The sequence below is a fragment of the Callithrix jacchus genome, chromosome Y (genome assembly GCF_049354715.1).
Source record: "Callithrix jacchus isolate 240 chromosome Y, calJac240_pri, whole genome shotgun sequence".
NCBI lineage: Eukaryota > Metazoa > Chordata > Mammalia > Primates > Cebidae > Callithrix > Callithrix jacchus.
The window spans coordinates 3,585,807-3,603,984 of NC_133525.1; the positions used below are offsets into that span (position 1 = coordinate 3,585,807).

Sequence of the window (18,178 nt, forward strand, 5' to 3'; positions counted from 1 at the left end):
GGGGTCGCCTCCAACACGCCAGCCTGGAGAAGGTGCTGCTGAGGAAGGAAGGAAGTGGGAGAGGGAGGGAGGAGGAATGGAGTGAAGGAGAAGGGAGGGGAGGAAGGAATGAGGGGAGACGGGGAGAGATGGGGCGCACAGTGGCATCATCTTGTCTCACTGCAGCCTCCACCTCTAAGATTGAACGGATTCTTCTGCCTCAGCCTCTCAAATAGCTGGGATTACAGGCAGCTGCCACCACGCCCGGCTAATTTTCTATATTTATTAGAGACCCGGTTTCTCCATGTTGGCCAGGCTGGTCTCGAACTCCCGACCTCAGGTGATCTGCCCGCCTCGGCCTCCCAAAGTGCTGGAATCACAGGTGTGAGCCTCCGCGCCCGGCCAGTTATACAGATTTTAAGGCAAATTCCTTCTCACCTATAAACAACAGGAAATCGTATGATTTATTTCTTCCTCTCTCCCTTTTTTTTTTTTGTCAGCATTTTTGCAAGCGAGTTATTCTCACCGATTTTGTTTGTGTCCAAAAGCGAATCGAAGAACTGGATCCCGGCTTCTCCGCTGGTTCCGGTCACCAGGAAGTAATTGCGGGAGGTTAACCCCGTCAGGTTCCTCAGGTGACACCCCACGTGGGTTCCCGCGTCCTGCGTGTAATAAGGACACCGAATGTCCCTCCTTCCCCTGAAGGATTACAAAGTGTTCACAGACCAGCGGGGAAAATCACACAGAACAAAAACACAAATCCACAAGGCAACACCACGAAACCACAAAACATGAACAGAAAACCAGCACTTTCAGAAGCCGAGGCGGTTGAACCACAAGGTCAGGAGTTCGAGACCAGCCTGGCCCACATGGCGAAACTCCCGTCTCTAATAAAAATACAAAAATTAACCTGGGCGCAGTGGCTCATGCCTGTAATCCCAGCGCTTTGAGAGGTGAGGTGGATGGATCACTTCAGGTCAGGAGTTCAAGACCAGCTGGCCAACATGGCGAAACCTCATATCTAATAAAAATACAAAATAATTAGCTGGGCATGGTGGTGTGTGCCTTTAATCCCAGCTACTCGGGAGGCTGAGGCAGGAGAATTGCTTGAACCCGGGAGGCGGAGGTTGCAGGGAGCCGAGGTCGCGCCATTGCACTCCAGCCTGGTGCCCGGTTACGGAGTGAGACTCTGTCTCAAAAAAAAAAAAAAAATTAACCTGGGCGCGGTGGCTCATGCTTGTAATCCCAGCGCTTTCAGAGGTGAGGTGGGCGGATCACTCGAGGTCAGGAGTTCGAGACCAGCCTGGCTGAGATGGTGAAACCCCGTCTCTACTTAAAATATAAAATTAGCCGGGTGTGGTGGCGGGCGCCTGTAATCCCAGCTACTCAGGAGCCTGAGGCAGGAGAATCGCTTGAACCCGGGAGGCGGAGGTTGCAGTGAGCCGGGATCGCCCCATTGCACTCCAGCCTGGGCGACAGAACAAGACTCTGCCTCAAAGAAAGAAAAAGAGAAAAAATGAACAGCATTATTTTCCCCCATCCCTGCCTTCCTCATAATTCTTCACATGAGGTGAACACTTACTTTGAGTCTTGTATGGACAAAAAATACTGGACATCACGGGGGGCGGTCGGACCCCTCGCCCAGCTGCAGTTCATGAAATCCGCATTGTATATGAAGCAGGAGAAATTGCGGGCAGCAGTCCCCTCCCTACCTGGGGAGAGGCAGAACAAGACAATTTTCACTCAAAAGGTAAACGGGGCCGGGAGCGACGGCTCATGCCTCCCAGCACTTTGACAGGTCAAGGTGGTCGAATCACCTGAGGTCAGGAGTGCGAGACCAGCCTGGCCAACATGGTGAAACGCCGTCTCTACTAAAAATACAAAAAATTGGCCAGGCGCAGTGGCTCACACTTGAAATCCCAGCACTTTGGGAGGCTCAGACGGACACATCACCTTAGGTCAGGAATTCAAGACCAGCCTGGCCAACGTGGTGAAACGCCGTCTCTACTAAAAATACAAAAAATTGGCCAGGTGCAGTGGCTCACACCTGAAATTCCAGCACTTGGGGAGGCCGAGATGGACACATCACCTGAGGTCAGGGGTTCGAGATCAGCCTGGCCAACATGGTGAAACCCCGTCTCTACTAAAAACACAAACAATTGGCCTGGCGTGGTGGCGAATGCTTGTAATCTTAGCTACTAGGGAGGCTGAGGCAGGAGAGTCGCTTGAACCCAGGAGGTGGAGGTTGCAGTGAGTGGAGATTGTGCCACTGAACTCCAGCCTGGGAAACGAGAATGAAACTGTGTCTCAAAAAAATAAATAAATAAAAATGCAAAAACTTAGCTGCGGTGGCACATGCCTTTAATCCCAGCACTTTTGGACGCTGAGGCGGGTGGACCACGAGGTCAAGACATTGAGACCATCCTGGTCAACATGGTGAAACCCCGACTCTACTAAAAATACAAAAATTAGCTGGGCACGGTGGTGCATGCCTGTAATCCCAGCTACTCGGGAGACTGAGGCAGGAGAATTGCTTGAACCCAGGAGGCAGAGGTTGCATTGAGCCGAGATGGCACCACCACACTCCAGCCTGGGGGACAGAGCCAGACTCCAGCTCTTAAATGGGATGTAGTTTGACGGTCTTGGGTGCGGCTTGGAATGGCGGGGAGTGCTGTGGAGAGATTCCAGCCTTGTCTTCCTTACCGGAGTTTGGATAAGGCATTTTTTCTTGAATTACTCCTTGGCTGGTCTGCACGTGAACCTCAAACGTGACTCCTCCATGTAGAGTGACCTCCCGAAAGGTACACGAACATTCTTTCTTCCTGAGCTGAGAAGTTGCAGCGCGTCAGAGCAGATTAGGAAATGAATTTGTCTCCTCTGCTCACATAGAAACTCGGAGACACCCACCTGCCTCCCTTCATGAGTCCTATGCCTCCTCCTAGGACTCTGAGTGGATTCCCCAAATACCAGCCGGCAGGTGGAAAAAGAATATCATAATCGAGCATTGCTTAGAATATCAGAGTAAGGCAGGGTGGGGTGATTTATGCCTGTCATCCCAGAACTTCGGGAGGCCGGGGCGGGAGGATCACCAGAGATCAGGAGTTCAAGACCAGCCTGGCCAACAAGGTGAATCCCCGTCTCTACTATAAATACAAAAATCAGCCGGGCGTGGTGGCAGGTGCCTGTAGTCCCAACTACTTGAGAGGCTGAGGCAGGAGAATCTCTTGAACCCGAGAGGCGGAGGTTGCAGTGAGCTGAGATCACACCATTGCAGTCCAGCCTGGGCGACAGAGTGAGACTCCATCTCAAAAAAAAAAAAAAAAAAATCCTCCACAGACCCAGGCTCCCATCTAATCGCACTTGCCGGGATTTCTCATCTCTTTGGGTGAAATACACTCTCCCCCAGGGAATCAGGCTGTCAGACCAGACACATCGCAGACACAAGGCAGGAGAATTTTGCTCTTGTCACCCAGGCTGGAGTGCACTGGCACGATCTCGGCTCTCTGCCACCTCCGCCTCCCGGGCTCAAGCCAGTGTCCTGCCTCAGCCTGCTGAGTAGCTGGGATTACAGGCACCTGCCAGCACGCCAGCTAATTTTTGTGTTTTTATTAGAGAGGGTTTTGCCATGTTGGCCAGGCTGGTCTCAAAGTCCTGACCTTGTGATCCACCCCCCTCGGCCTCCCAAAGTGTTGGATTGAAAGCATTAGCCACTGTGCTCTGCCTAATTTTTTTTCTTTTTTCTTTCTTTTCTTTTTTTTAAAAATTTTTATGTTTTGAGATGAAGTCTCGCTCTGTTGCCCAGGCTGGAGTTCAGTGAGTCGATCTCGGCTCCTGGTTCAAGCGATTCTGCTGCCTCAGACTCCCGAGTAGCTAGGATGACAGGTGCATGCCACCAAAACCAGCTAATCTTTTGTATTTTTAATAGAGACAGGGTTTCAGCGTGTTGGCCAGGCTGACCCTGAACTCCTGACCTCAGGTGACACCCCTGCCTCAGCCTCCCAAAGTGCTGGGATTACAGCCGTGAGTCGCTGTGTCCATCCAGCTGGCCCCGTTGCTTTTAAGTCAGCGACTGCTGTGTCCGTCTCACCCTGTATTCGATGGGTCCTTCCTTCTTGTGTATTAAGATGCACCTGCTGAGGGTGGTGTTTTCCTTACAGCTCCAGCTTAATCTCATTGTCCTGGAGTCAAACGTGATGTTGAGGCTGGAGGCTGGGGCCACAGTTGTTCGACCTGGAAGAAAGGGCGGGCGGATTCAGAATTCCCTCTTTTCCTGTTTTTTCTTTTATTATTATTATTTTTAATGAGACAGAGTTTCATTCTTGTCGTCCAGGCTGGAGTGCAGTGGCGTGATCTCGGCTCACTGCAGCCTCCGCCTCCCAGGTTCAAGCGATTCTCCTGACTCAGCCTCTCGAGTAGCTGACATTACAGGCAACCCCCACCCACCTCACCCGGCTATTTTTGGTTTTAGTAGAGACGGGTTTTCTCCATGTTGGTCAGGCTGGTCTCGAACTCCAGACCTCAGGTGATCCGCCCACATTGGCCTCCCAAAGTGCTGGGATAACAGCCGTGAGCCACCACACCCGGCCTAATTATTATATTTTTTAGTAGAGACGGGGTTTCTCCATGTTGGCCAGGCTGGTCTCGAACTCCCGACCTCAGATGATCCGCCCACATTGGCCTCCCAAAGTGCTGGGATGACAGGCATGAGCCACCGCGCCTGGCCTAATTATTATATTTTTTAGTAGAGACGGGGTTTCTCCATGTTGGTCAGGCTGGTCTCGAACTCCCGACCTCAGGTGATCCGCCCACATTGGCCTCCCAAAGTGCTGGGATGACAGGCATGAGCCACCGCGCCTGGCCTAATTATTATATTTTTTAGTAGAGACGGGGTTTCTCCATGTTGGTCAGGCTGGTCTCGAACTCCCGACCTCAGGTGATCCGCCCACATTGGCCTCCCAAAGTGCTGGGATGACAGGCATGAGCCACCGCGCCTGGCCTAATTATTATATTTTTTAGTAGAGACGGGGTTTCTCCATGTTGGTCAGGCTGGTCTCGAACTCCCGACCTCAGGTGATCCGCCCACATTGGCCTCCCAAAGTGCTGGGATGACAGGCATGAGCCACCGCGCCTGGCCTAATTATTATATTTTTTAGTAGAGACGGGGTTTCTCCATGTTGGTCAGGCTGGTCTCGAACTCCCGACCTCAGGTGATCCGCCCACATTGGCCTCCCAAAGTGCTGGGATGACAGGCATGAGCCACCGCGCCTGGCCTAATTATTATATTTTTTAGTAGAGACGGGGTTTCTCCATGTTGGCCAGGCTGGTCTCGAACTCCAGACCTCAGGTGATCCGCCCACATTGGCCTCCCAAAGTGCTGGGATGACAGGCATGAGCCACCGCGCCTGGCCTAATTATTATATTTTTTAGTAGAGACGGGGTTTCTCCATGTTGGTCAGGCTGGTCTCGAACTCCCGACCTCAGGTGATCCGCCCACATTGGCCTCCCAAAGTGCTGGGATGACAGGCATGAGCCACCGCGCCTGGCCTAATTATTATATTTTTTAGTAGAGACGGGGTTTCTCCATGTTGGTCAGGCTGGTCTCGAACTCCCGACCTCAGGTGATCCGCCCACATTGGCCTCCCAAAGTGCTGGGATGACAGGCATGAGCCACCGCGCCTGGCCTAATTATTATATTTTTTAGTAGAGACGGGGTTTCTCCATGTTGGTCAGGCTGGTCTCGAACTCCAGACCTCAGGTGATCCGCCCACATTGGCCTCCCAAAGTGCTGGGATGACAGGCATGAGCCACCGCGCCTGGCCTAATTATTATATTTTTTAGTAGAGACGGGGTTTCTCCATGTTGGCCAGGCTGGTCTCGAACTCCAGACCTCAGGTGATCCGCCCACATTGGCCTTCCAAAGTGCTGGGATGACAGGCATGAGCCACCGTGCCTGGCCTAATTATTATATTTTTTAGTAGAGACGGGGTTTCTCCATGTTGGCCAGACTGGTCTCGAACTCCAGACCTCAGGTGATCCGCCCACATTGGCCTCCCAAAGTGCTGGGATGACAGGCATGAGCCACCGCGCCTGGCCTAATTATTATATTTTTTAGTAGAGACGGGGTTTCTCCATGTTGGTCAGGCTGGTCTCGAACTCCAGACCTCAGGTGATCCGCCCACATTGGCCTCCCAAAGTGCTGGGATGACAGGCATGAGCCACCGCGCCCGGTCTTGCCTGTTTTTGCTCTTCCCACCCTGCTCTGCGGGGTGAAGTTCAGGGCTGGACACTGTTCACTTTCCTGTCCCTGACGTGGCCCCAGGACGTCCCACGTCCTCAGGAATCTCCTCCCTTGTCCATCTTCCCTACGTTCTCACCACCCTGGCTGTTTCTGCAAAGGAGATGTCTTCCGCAGAACTATTCAAAAACCACCTGAAGGCCAGTCTCGGTGCCTGACGCCTCTAATCCTAGCCCTTTGGGAGTTTGAGGCAGCAGATTATGAGGTCAGGACTTCAAGACCAGCCTGTCTCTACTAAAAACTGAAAAATTAGCCAGTCGTGCTGACGGACACCTGTTATCCCACCTACTTAGGAGGCTGAGGCAGGAGGATCGCTTGAACCCGGAGGCGGAGGTTGCAGTGAGTCAAGACCTTGCCACTCTACTCCAGCCTGGGAGACAGAGCAAGACTCTGTCTCAAAAGAAACAAACAAAAAAGCACATGAACAGTGAGGGCGGTGGCTCATGCCTCTAATCCCAGCATTTTGAGGGGCTGAGGCAAAAAGGTGAGTTAAACCCAGCAGGTGGAGAACAGCCTGGGCAATGTAGCAAGATCCCATCTCTAAAAAAAAAAAATTCTTTAAATTAGGCAGGCATTGTGATACCCCTCTATACTCCCAGCTTGCTCTTTCTCCACATGGAGAAGTTTACTGCAAAATTAATCAAAAATCAGCTGAGCACAGTGGCTCACACCTGTGATTCCAGCACTTTGGGAGGCCGAGGCGGGTGGATCACGAGGTCAAGAGATCGAGACCATCCTGGTCAACATGGTGAAACCCCGTCTCTACTAAAAATACAAAAATTAGCTGGGCATGGTGGCGCGTGCCTGTAATCCCATCTACTAAGGAGGCTGAGGCAGGAGAATTGCCTGAACCCAGGAGGCGGAGGTTGCGGTGAGCCGAGATCGCCCCATTGCACTCCAGCCTGGATAACAAGAGCGAAACTCCGTCTCAAAAAAATATATATATATATATGAAAAATGAGCCAGGCATAGTGGCTAGTACCTGTAATCCCAGCTACTCGGGAGGCTGTGGAGGGGAACTCCTTGAACCCAGGAGGCGGAGGCTCCAGTGAGCCCAGATTGTGCCACTGCACTCCAACCTGGGAGACAGAGCAAGACTCCGTCTAAAAATAAAAATAAAAATGAAAAACCATCTGAAGGCTGAGTGCGGTGGCTGATGCCTGTAATCCCAGCAATTGGGAGGCTGAGACAAAAGCATGACTTGAGTACAGCAGGTTGAGACCAGTCTTGGCAACCCAGCAAGACTCCATCTCTACAAAACAAAAATAAAAATACATTCAAAATTAGCTTAGCATGGTGGGGCACGTGTGTCGCCCCACCTACGTGGCCAGCCGAAGTGGGAGGGTCACTTAATCCCAGAAAGTCGTGGCTGCAGTGAGCTGAGATCACGCCACTGCACTCCAGCCTGCGTGACACAGTGACACCCAGTCTCAAACAAAAAAAAAAAAAAAGAAGGAAAAAGAAAACCATTTGAATGAGAACAGGAAAACACGCTTTATCTGCAGTGATGAGGCTCAGAACACGCGTCCCAACCTGGCTATAATCCCAGCACTTTGGGAAGGGAGTGAGGGAAGAAGGGAGGAAGGAAGGAAGAAACACTTTGGCACCGTGCAGAGCTGAGTCCCCCACAACCACCTGGATGGTCGCTGGGTTAAACCCTGCAGGAGCTGAGTCCTGATCCTGGCCCCACAACCACCTGGATGGTCGCTGGGTTAAACCCTGGAGGAGCTGAGTCCTGATCCCGCCCCACAACCACCTGGATGGTCGCTGGGTTAAACCCTGGAGGAGCTGAGTCCTGATCCTGGCCCCACAACCACCTGGATGGTCGCTGGGTTAAACCCTGGAGGAGCTGAGTCCTGATCCTGGCCCCACAACCACCTGGATGGTCGCTGGGTTAAACCGTGGAGGAGCTGAGTCCCGATCCTGGCCCCACAACCACCTGGATGGTCGCTGGGTTAAACCCTGGAGGAGCTGAGTCCCGATCCTGGCCCCACAACCACCTGGATGGTCGCTGGGTTAAACCGTGGAGGAGCTGACTCCTGATCCTGGCCCCACAACCACCTGGATGGTCGCTGGGTTAAACTCTGGAGGAGCTGAGTCCTGATCCTGGCCCCACAACCACCTGGATGGTCGCTGGGTTAAAACCTGGAGGAGCTGAGTCCTGATCCTGGCCCCACAACCACCTGGATGGTCGCTGGGTTAAACCCTGGAGGAGCTGAGCCCTGATCCTGCCCCACAACCACCTGGATGGTCGCTGGGTTAAACCCTGGAGGAGCTGAGTCCCGGTCCTGCCCCACAACTACCTGGATGGTCGCTGGGTTATACTGTGGAGGAGCTGAGTCCCGGTCCTGCCCCACAACTACCTGGATGGTCGCTGGGTTATACTGTGGAGGAGCTGAGTCCTGATCCTGGCCCACAACTACCTGGATGGTCGCTGGGTTAAACCCTGGAGGAGCTGAGTCCCGGTCCTGCCCCACAACCACCTGGATGGTCGCTGGGTTAAACCCTGGAGGAGCTGAGTCCCGGTCCTGCCCCACAACTACCTGGATGGTCGCTGGGTTATACTGTGGAGGAGCTGAGTCCCGGTCCTGCCCCACAACTACCTGGATGGTCGCTGGGTTATACTGTGGAGGAGCTGAGTCCTGATCCTGGCCCACAACTACCTGGATGGTCACTGGGTTAAACCCTGGAGGAGCTGAGCCCTGATCCTGCCCCACAACCACCTGGATGGTCGCTGGGTTAAACCCTGGAGGAGCTGAGTCCCGGTCCTGCCCCACAACCACCTGGATGGTCGCTGGGTTAAACCCTGGAGGCCTCTGAGCCTTTGTTTTCTCCTCTGTAGAATGGGTGGATGGGCATGAAATAGGAAAGCAGGTGAGGCCAGTTAAGCTCTTATCATCTGCCTACGGGGTCCCTAATCAACATTACAGATGGAAGGCAAATATGCACGGAGGTATCCAGATAGGTCTCCAGACACGAGACATCTAAGCCGGAGCCATAGAGAAGGTGCAGCCAGGCTTTTATACGTACCCGAGTTCCCTGCGGTCAGGAGGACTGCAGCCTGCAGCAACCCAGACAGGAGAAGGGTTGTCACCAGGGGAAACTTCATGCTGACCAGAGAGAAGAGCTGCAGAGGGGCTGCAGGACAGAAAGTGTCACACAGTGAGGAGCAGGATTAGCCAGGGCACTCCTGGCATGGGGCCCCAGGGAACGTCCCAAGGAGGCCCATGTCCTAATCCCATGTGGGAGATAGAATAATGGCCCCAGAGATGTCCACGTCCTGATCCCCATGTGGGAGACACAATAATGATCCCAAAGATGTCCATGTCCTGATCCCCATGTGGGAGACAGAATAATGGCCCCAGAGATGTCCACATCCTGATCCCCATGTGGGAGACAGAATAATGGCCCCAAAGATGTCCATGTCCTGATCCCCATGTGGGAGACCGAATAATGGCCCCAAAGATATCCACATCCTAATTCCCATGTGGGAGACAGAATAATGGCCCCAAAGATGTCCACGTCCTCATCCCCATGTGGGAGACAGAATAATGGCCCCAAAGATGTCCACATCCTAATTCCCATGTGGGAGACAGAATAATGGCCCCAAGGAGGAGGAGGAGGAGGAGGAGGAGGAGAAGGGGAGGAGGAGGAAAACCTACAGTGGATGTTCCTACAAATGGTGAATTCAAGTAATTACACTTTTTTCTCTTTCTGAGTTGAAGTCTCGCTCTGTCACCCAGGCTGGAGTGCGGTGGCGCGATCTCGGCTCACTGCAACCTCCGCCTCCCGGGTTCAAGTGATTCTCCTGCCTCAGCCTCCCAAGTAGCTGGGATTACAGGTGCCCACCACCACGCCTGGCTAATGTTTTGTATTTTTAGTAGAGACAGGGTTTCTCCATGTTGGTCAGGCTGGTCTTGAACTCCCGACCTCAGGTGATCCGCCCGCCTCAGCCTCCCAAAGTGCTGGGAGCACCCGGCTCATGTCATTATAGTTTTGTTCAAACCCATGGAATACACAATGAGAATTCTCATGTAAAGTGTGTGACCAACTACTCACTTTAGTTAGTAACAATGCGTCAATATCAGTAATACCATATCAATATCGGCTCATATCAACCTGGCTGAACCGTCTCTGTGGCTTCTGCTTACATGTGGGTAAGAGAAAAGAGTACATAGGAACCCTTCGTAATTTCTGCACCTGGTGGAAACCAGCTGGCCCACCTGACGTTCCTGCTGCAGACTTTCTCTCTCGAAGATTGCGTATTGCTGGGCGCGGTGGCTCACGCCTGTGATCCCAGCCCTTTAGGAGGCCAAGGCACGTGAATCCTGAGGTCAGGAGTTCGAGACCAGCCTGGCCAACGTGGTGAAACCCCGTCTGTACTAAAAATACAAAAATCAGCCAGGCGTGATGGTGGTCACCTGTAATCCCAGCTACTCAGGAGACTGAGGCAGGAGAATCGCTTGAACCTGGGAGGCAGAGGTTGCAGTGAGCCAAGATTATGCCACTGCACTGCAGCCTGGGTGACAGAGCAAGACTAAGTTGTGTTGGCTCAAACCTGTAATGCTAGCACTTTGGGAGGCTGAGAGGCAGGCGGATCACCTGAGGTTAGGAGTTTGAGACCAGCCTGGGCAACAAGGTGAAACCCCATCCCTACTAAAAATTAAAAAAAAAAAAAAGCCAGGCGTGGTAGAGGGTGCTTGTAATCCCAGCTACTCCAGAGGGTGAGGCAGGAGAATCTCTCTCTCTTTTTTTTTTAATTGCATTTTAGATTTTGGGGTACATGTGAAGAACATGCAACATAGTTGCATAGGTACACACATGGCAGTGTGATTTGCTGCCTTCCTCCCTTCACTTATATCTGGCATTTCTCCCCATGCTATCTCTCCCCAACTCCCCACCCACCGCTGTCCCTCCCCTATTCCCCCCAACAGACCCTAGTGTGTGATGCTCCCCTCCCTGTGTCCATGTGTTCTCATTGTTCAACGCCCGCCTACGAGTGAGAACATGCGGTGTTTGATTTTCTGTTCTTGTGTCAGTTTGCTGAGAATGATGGTCTCCAGGTTCATCCATGTCCCTGCAAAGGATGTGAACTCATCCTTTTTGATGGCTGCATAGTGTTCCATGGTGTCTACCAGACACATTTCCTTCATCTAGTCTATCATTGATGGGCATTTGGGTTGGTTCCAGCTCTTTGCTATTGTGAACAGGGCTGCAATGCACATACGTGTGTGTGTGGTGCACACGTGGCAGTGTGATTTGCTGCCTTCCTCTCCTTCACCTGTATCTGGCACTTCTCCCCATGCTATCTCTCCCCAACTCCCCACCCCGCACTGTCCCTCTATTTGCCCCTGACAGACCCCAGTGTGTAACGCTCCCCTCCCTGTGTCCACGTGTTCTCATTGTTCAACACCCGCCTATGAGTGAGAACCAGCAGGCAGAGGTTGCAGTGAGCTGAGGTGGCACCTCGGCACTCCATGCTGGGTGACAGAGAGAGACTCCATCTTAAAAAAAAAAAAAACAAAACGAAATAAGATTGTCTAAGAGGAACCTCGCTGGCTGCTAACGGGAAGTAAAAACGGACAGACCACACCTGCGTTCCTCTTCCCCTCCGCCCACTGCTCATGGCGACCGCCTGACGTGGACGTGTGGCCGGCTTCCTCCTCTGAACGGCTGCACGCAGCTTCCCGGTACCTGCCTCTGGCTCTTGCAACTGTTTTTCAGCGCTGGGCAGGCTCTCCTGAGGCACCCCAGACACCCACATTCTGAGCCGGGCACACTGGCTCACGCCTCTAATCCCAGCTCTTTGGGAAGCCAAGGCGGGCAGATCACGAGGTCAGGAGTTCAAGACCGTCCTGGCCAACATGGTGAAACCCAGTCTCTACTAAAATACAAAATTAACTGGGCGTGCTGGTGGGCCTGTGTAATCCTGGCTTTTTTGAAGGATGACGCGGGCGGATCACCGGAGGTCGGGAGTTTGAGACCAGCCTGAGCAACATGGAGAAAAACCCGCCTCTACTAAAAATACGAAATTAGCCGGGCATGGTGGCAAATGCCTGTAGTCCCAGCTACTCGGGAGGCTGAGGCAGGAGAATCGCTTGAACCTGGGAGGCAGAGTTTGCAGTGAGCCGAGATTGCGCCACTGCACTCCAGCCTGGCGACAGAGTGAGACTTTGTCTCAAAAAATAGATAAACAATAACTAAATATAATTAGTAAAAAAAAAAAAAAAAAGAATGATATAAAATCAAGCTGGACTTCAGGCATCTTGGACACCGGTTCTCAGCACCTCATTAGAGAGTGTTCTCCTGGGCCTTGGTCACTCATATTTGGCTAAGAATAAACCTCTTTAAATATTTATTTTATTTTGTTTTTGAGATGGAATTTCACTCTTGCTGGCCAGGCTGGAGTGCAGTGGCACAATCACGGCTCAGTGCAACCTCCGGCTCTGGGGTTCAAGCAATTCTCCGGCCTCAGCCTCCCGAGTAGCTGGGATTAGAGCCTGCACCACCACGCCCGGCTAATTTTGTATCTTTAGTGGAGACAGGGTTTCACTGTGTTGGTCAGGCTGGTCTCGAACTCCCGACCTCAGGTGATCCAGCTTCCTTGGCCTACAAAAGAGCTGGGATTACACAGGTGCGCCAGCACACCCAGCTAATTTTGTATTTTTACTGGAGACGGGGTTTCACCATGTTGGTCAGGCTAGTCTCGAACTCCTGACCTCAGGTGAACCACCTGCCTCGGCCTCCCAAAGTGCTGGAATTACAGGCATGAGCCACCTCCTCCGGCCAGCGCTGGGCTCTTTATACCCAGCTTCAAGCCTCTCCTGTGCCTGGATACCCTTGTCAGGCTGCCTCGGGGGGATGCGTGCCATCTCAGAGGGAACCTGATGTGCTAAATCTGTCATAGGGCAGACAACCCTGCATTCAGAGTCCTCTGCCCTGAACTCCCACTTCCATCTTTCCTGTTCATCATGAGGGAGCAAAACATTTCAGTTCTTTATTTTTATTTTTTTTAAATTTCTTCTTTTTAAAGACAGGGTTTCACCATATTGGTCAGGCTGGTCTCGAACTCCTGACCTCGGGTGATCCACCCACCTCCGCCTCCCAAAGTGCCGAGATTACAGGCGTGAGCCACCGTGCCCAGCACATTTCAGTTCTTTAGACTTAAGAACAATAAATCCCCCATTTAGGCCGGGCGCGGTGGCTCATGCCTGTATCCCAGCACTTTGGGAGGCCGAGGCAGCTGGATCACGAGGTCAAGAGATCGAGACCATCCTGGTCAACATGGTGAAACCCCGCCTCTACTAAAAATACAAAAAATTAGCTGGGTACGGTGGCGCATGCCTGTAATCCCAGCTACTCGGGAGGCTGAGGCAGGAGAATTGCCTGAACCCAGGAGGCGGAGGTTGCGGTGAGCAGAGATCGAGCCATCGCACTCCAGCCTGGGCAACAAGAGCGAAACTCCGTCTCAAAAAATAAATAAAAAAATAAATAAAAATATATAAATAAATCCCCCATCACAGACAGCCCAAAGGAGGCCACGTACCGCGTTCTAGGCAAGCATCTCCACCTGTCCACTCCACGTTCTGTCTTCACCGGTTTCCTGCCGTGAACTGAGAAAGTAAAATAAATCTCAGGACCCAAAATCACGAAGCCAAGGGCAAGGTCATGCTGGAAACGGTGTCAGGCAAACCTGCCTCTCATTTTATTCATAAACAAAAAAATACTACAAAGATTTAAAAAACTGCACCCCAGGGCTGGGCACGGTGGGTCACTTCCGTCATCACAGCATTCCGGGAGGCTGAGGTGGGCAGATCACCTGAGGCCAGGAGTTCGAGACCAGCCTGGCCAACATGCGGAAACCCTGTCTCTACTAAAAATACAAAAATTAGCTGGGCGTGGTGGTGCTCGCTTCTAATCCCAGCACTTTGGGAGGCCAAGGTGGGCAGATCACCTGAGGCCACGAGTTCGAAACCAGCCTGGCCAACATACAGAAACCCTGTCTCTACTAAAAATACAAAAAATTAGCTGGGCGGGGAGGCGCACGCCTGTAGTCCCAGCTACTTGGGAGGCTGAGGCAGGAGAATCGCTTGAACCCTGGAGGCGGAGGATGAGGTGAGCTGAGATCTCACCACTGCACTCCAGCCTGGGTGACAGAGCAACACTCTGTCTCCCTCCCAAAAATAATAGTAATAATAAATAAATAAATATAAAATATTTATAAATCTTTAAAATATTATAGATATTTAAATTTATATATTTATATATAAATGTATGTATTTATATATATTTATAAATACATAAATTTAGAGTATATGTATAAAGTTATATATATTTATATATTTATTAATATATTATATATTACAATATATAATACATTTATTAATATCATATATATTATATATTTATTTATATATATTTATACTTATAAATATATTTTTAAATATTTATATTTGTTAATATATATTATCTTTTTAAATATATATTTATATATTTATCTTTTAAAATATATATTTATATACTTATCTTTTAAAATATATATATTTATATATATCTTTTTAAATATATATTTATATTTATAAACATATATATTTATATATTTATATTTATACATATATATTTTTACATATTTGTATTTATAAACATATTTTTATATATTTATATTTATATTTATAAACATATATATTTACATTTATAAATATACAAGTATTTATGTATATTTATATTTATAAATATACAAGTATTTATGTATATTTATATTTATAAATATACAAGTATTTATGTATATTTATATTTATAAATATATCAATTGCATTGGGCCTGGTGGTGGGCACCTGTAAACCCAGCTACTCGGGAGACTGAGGCAGGAGATACACTTGAACCCAGGAGGTGGAGGTTGCAGTGAGCCGACATCACACCACTGCACTGCAGCCTCGGCAACAGCGTGGGACTCTGTCTCAAATAAATAAATAAAATAAAATTAAATAAATACAAATACAAATACAAAAGTTAGCCGGGCGTGGTGGCTGAGGCAGGAGAATGGCTTGAACCTGGGAGGTGGAGGCTGCACTGAGCCGAGATTGCACCCCGGCACCCCAGCCTGGGCGACAGAACAAGACCCCATCTCAAATAATAATAATAAAATGTCTGAAGGAAAACTACCCCGTCTAGGGCACCTGTCATGGGTATTTCCTGAGGCTGTTCCACAGCCACACGCCCTTAACCTCGGCAAAATAAACTTTCCAAAGGCACTGAGACCTGTCTCAGATGGGTGTGCCTGGTGTGCAAAATGTTTTGTACCAACGGAAAATTATGCAACGTTTTTATGGTTTGTAGGCAGCACCTATATATTCTCTCTTCTTTTCATGTTTGCAGACTGCGTTTTCTTTCTCCTTTGCACTGATTTTGGCTGATTCGAAAATAGAAGCCTCTGAGCTTCCTCCTCTGATTTAAAGCAAGGATGGTGGAGAGTGAGGGAAATGAAAGTGTTTTGCCCCAAAACGCGGCTCCGCGCTATCAGGAGTATTTTAAATTAAAAACCCTTTGCTATTACCAAGCTCTGGAAAACATTTCCTCCGATGTCAGTAACAATAAAACTGACCTGCCCAGGAAAACAATTGTGTGGTTTTTTTTAATTATTATTTTTATTATTTAATTATTTTTTTCCCCCGGTCATCTGTTGCAGAAAAGAAGAGGAAGATTTTATTTTATTTTATTTTATTTTTCTGAGACAGAGTCTTGCTGTGTTTCCCAGACTGGAGTGCAATGGCTCGATCTCAGCTCACTGCAACCACCGCCTCCTGGGTTCAAGTGATTCTCCTGCCTCAGCCTCCTGAGTAGCTGGGACTACAGGCATCCATCACTGCATCCAGCTAATTTTTGTATTTTGTATTTTTAGTACAGATGGAGTTTCACTATGTTGGCCAGGCTGGTCTCGAACTCTTGACCTCAAGTGATCCACCGGCCTCAACCTCCCAAACTGCTGGGATTACAGGCGTGAGCCACCGTGCCCAGCCTACTGAGATATGACCACACCTGAACAGACCATTTCACAAGGAAAAAGCCTGTGTGGAACAATTGAGTGAATTAAGTTCTCCAAAGAGAACTACTTGCAAGTTATTATCTATTCCCAGATTCAAGTATTCTCTGTAGTGTGGACGAAAAGGGTCAGACTCTGTAAAATATTGGAGATTTATTCTGAGCCAAATATGGCTGAGCATGACCTGTGACGCAGGCCTCAGGAGGTCCGGAGAACATGTGATTGGGACGCAGCTTGGTTTTGTACATTTTAGGGAGGCATGGGACGTCAATCACATACATTTAAGACACACATTGGTGCTGGGCACGGTGGCTCACACCTGTAATCCCAGCACCTTTGGGAGGCTGAGGTGAGCAGATCACCTGACGTCGGGAGTTCCAGACCAGCCTGACCAACGTGGAAAAATCCTGTCTCTACTAAAAATACAAAAATTAGCCAGGCGTGGTGGCGGGAGCCTGTAATCCCAGCTACTCAGGAGCCTGAGATACGAGAATTGCTTGAACCCGGGAGGTGGGTGGATCACTTGAGGTCAAGAGTTAAGGAAAGGCTGGGTGTGGTGGCTCATGCCTGTATTCCAAGCACTTTGGAGGCCAAGGAGGGAAGATCACCTGAGGTTGGGAGTTCAAGACCAGCCTGACCAACATGGTGAAACCCCGTCTTAAAAAAAAGAGTTAAGAAAAAAACAAAATCAGAGGCTGGGTGTGGTGGCTCACCCCTGTAATCCCAGCACTTTGGGAGGCTGAGGCAGGTGGATCACGAGGTCAGGAGTTTGAGACCAGCCTGACCAACATAATGAAACCCGTCTCTACCAAAAATACAAAAATTAGCCAGGCGTGGTGGTGGGCACCTGTAATCCCAGCTCCTCAGGAGGCTGATGCAGGAGGATTGCCTGAACCTTGGAGGCGGAGGTCGCAGTGAGCCGAGATCATGCCAGTGCACTCCAGCCTAGGAGACAGAGTGAGATTCCATCTCAAACAGTAATTATAATAAATAATAAAAGAATACATTTTGGCTGGGCGCGGTGGCTCAAGCCTGTAATCCCAGCACTTTGGGAGGCCGAGGCGGGTGAATCACGAGGTCAAGAGATCGAGACCAGCCTGGTCAACATGGTGAAACCCTGTCTTATAAAAAATAAAAATAAAAATAAATAAAAGATAATATGTATTCTTGCAAAACATAGTGATGAGAAAGATTAATCCTTTAAAACAAATGCTTGAAGAGAAGCACATTTCCCCGTGATTCCTTTTTAATCATCTTTTTTTTTTTTTTGAGACGGAGCTTCTCTCTTGTTACTCAGGTCAACACAATCTCCACCTCCTGGGTTCAAGTGATTCTCCTGCCTCAGCCTCCCGAGTAGCTGGGACTACAGGGGCCCACCACCACACCCAGATAATTTTTGTGGCTTTAGTAGAGGTGGGGTTTCAAGACCGGTTGGCCAGGCTGGTCTCAAACTCCTGACCTCGTGATCCTCCCCACCTCGGCCTCCCAAAGTGCTGGGATTACAGGCGTGAAGCACCACGGCTGGCCCCTTCACTTTCTTAATAATCTTGCCTCTCGAGTAGCTGAGGTCACAGGCACCTGGCAACAGGTCCAGCTAATTATCGTCCTGTTAGTAGAGACGGGGTTTCACCGTGTTGGCCAGGCTGGTCTCCAACTCCTGACCTCATGATCCTCCCCACCTCTGCCTGTCAAAGTGCTGGGTTTACAGGCGAGAGCGAGGGCGCCCGGCCTGCATTCACCCTTTGAAACTGCTTCCCGTTGCCACAAACACCTATGAATTCACCTAAGAATACCGCGCCGGACGCTCCACCCAACTCATTGGAGCTTAGCAATGTACAGCCAATGCTTCATCAGTTGTTTCTTTT

General features: G+C 50.0%; 2 protein-coding genes across 2 annotated transcripts in view; both read right to left on the bottom strand.

Annotated features, from left to right (window-relative positions):
• Nucleotides 1-18,178, bottom strand: part of LOC118150650 (granulocyte-macrophage colony-stimulating factor receptor subunit alpha) — a 43,031-nt gene that overhangs the window by 14,331 nt on the left and 10,522 nt on the right. Inside the window, exons 2-6 of the mRNA XM_054251643.2 lie at nucleotides 9,305-9,412; nucleotides 4,067-4,209; nucleotides 2,683-2,806; nucleotides 1,562-1,691; nucleotides 506-678 (exon numbers count right to left, since the gene is read on the bottom strand). Coding sequence (XP_054107618.1) covers nucleotides 506-678; nucleotides 1,562-1,691; nucleotides 2,683-2,806; nucleotides 4,067-4,209; nucleotides 9,305-9,412 — 678 coding nt within the window. The remainder of the gene's footprint in view (nucleotides 1-505; nucleotides 679-1,561; nucleotides 1,692-2,682; nucleotides 2,807-4,066; nucleotides 4,210-9,304; nucleotides 9,413-18,178) is intronic.
• The window catches only part of LOC144576578 (uncharacterized), a 43,073-nt gene continuing 38,714 nt past the window's right edge, over nucleotides 13,820-18,178 (bottom strand). Inside the window, exon 9 of the mRNA XM_078364537.1 lies at nucleotides 13,820-13,887. The gene's annotated coding sequence lies outside the window, so the exon portion shown is untranslated. The remainder of the gene's footprint in view (nucleotides 13,888-18,178) is intronic.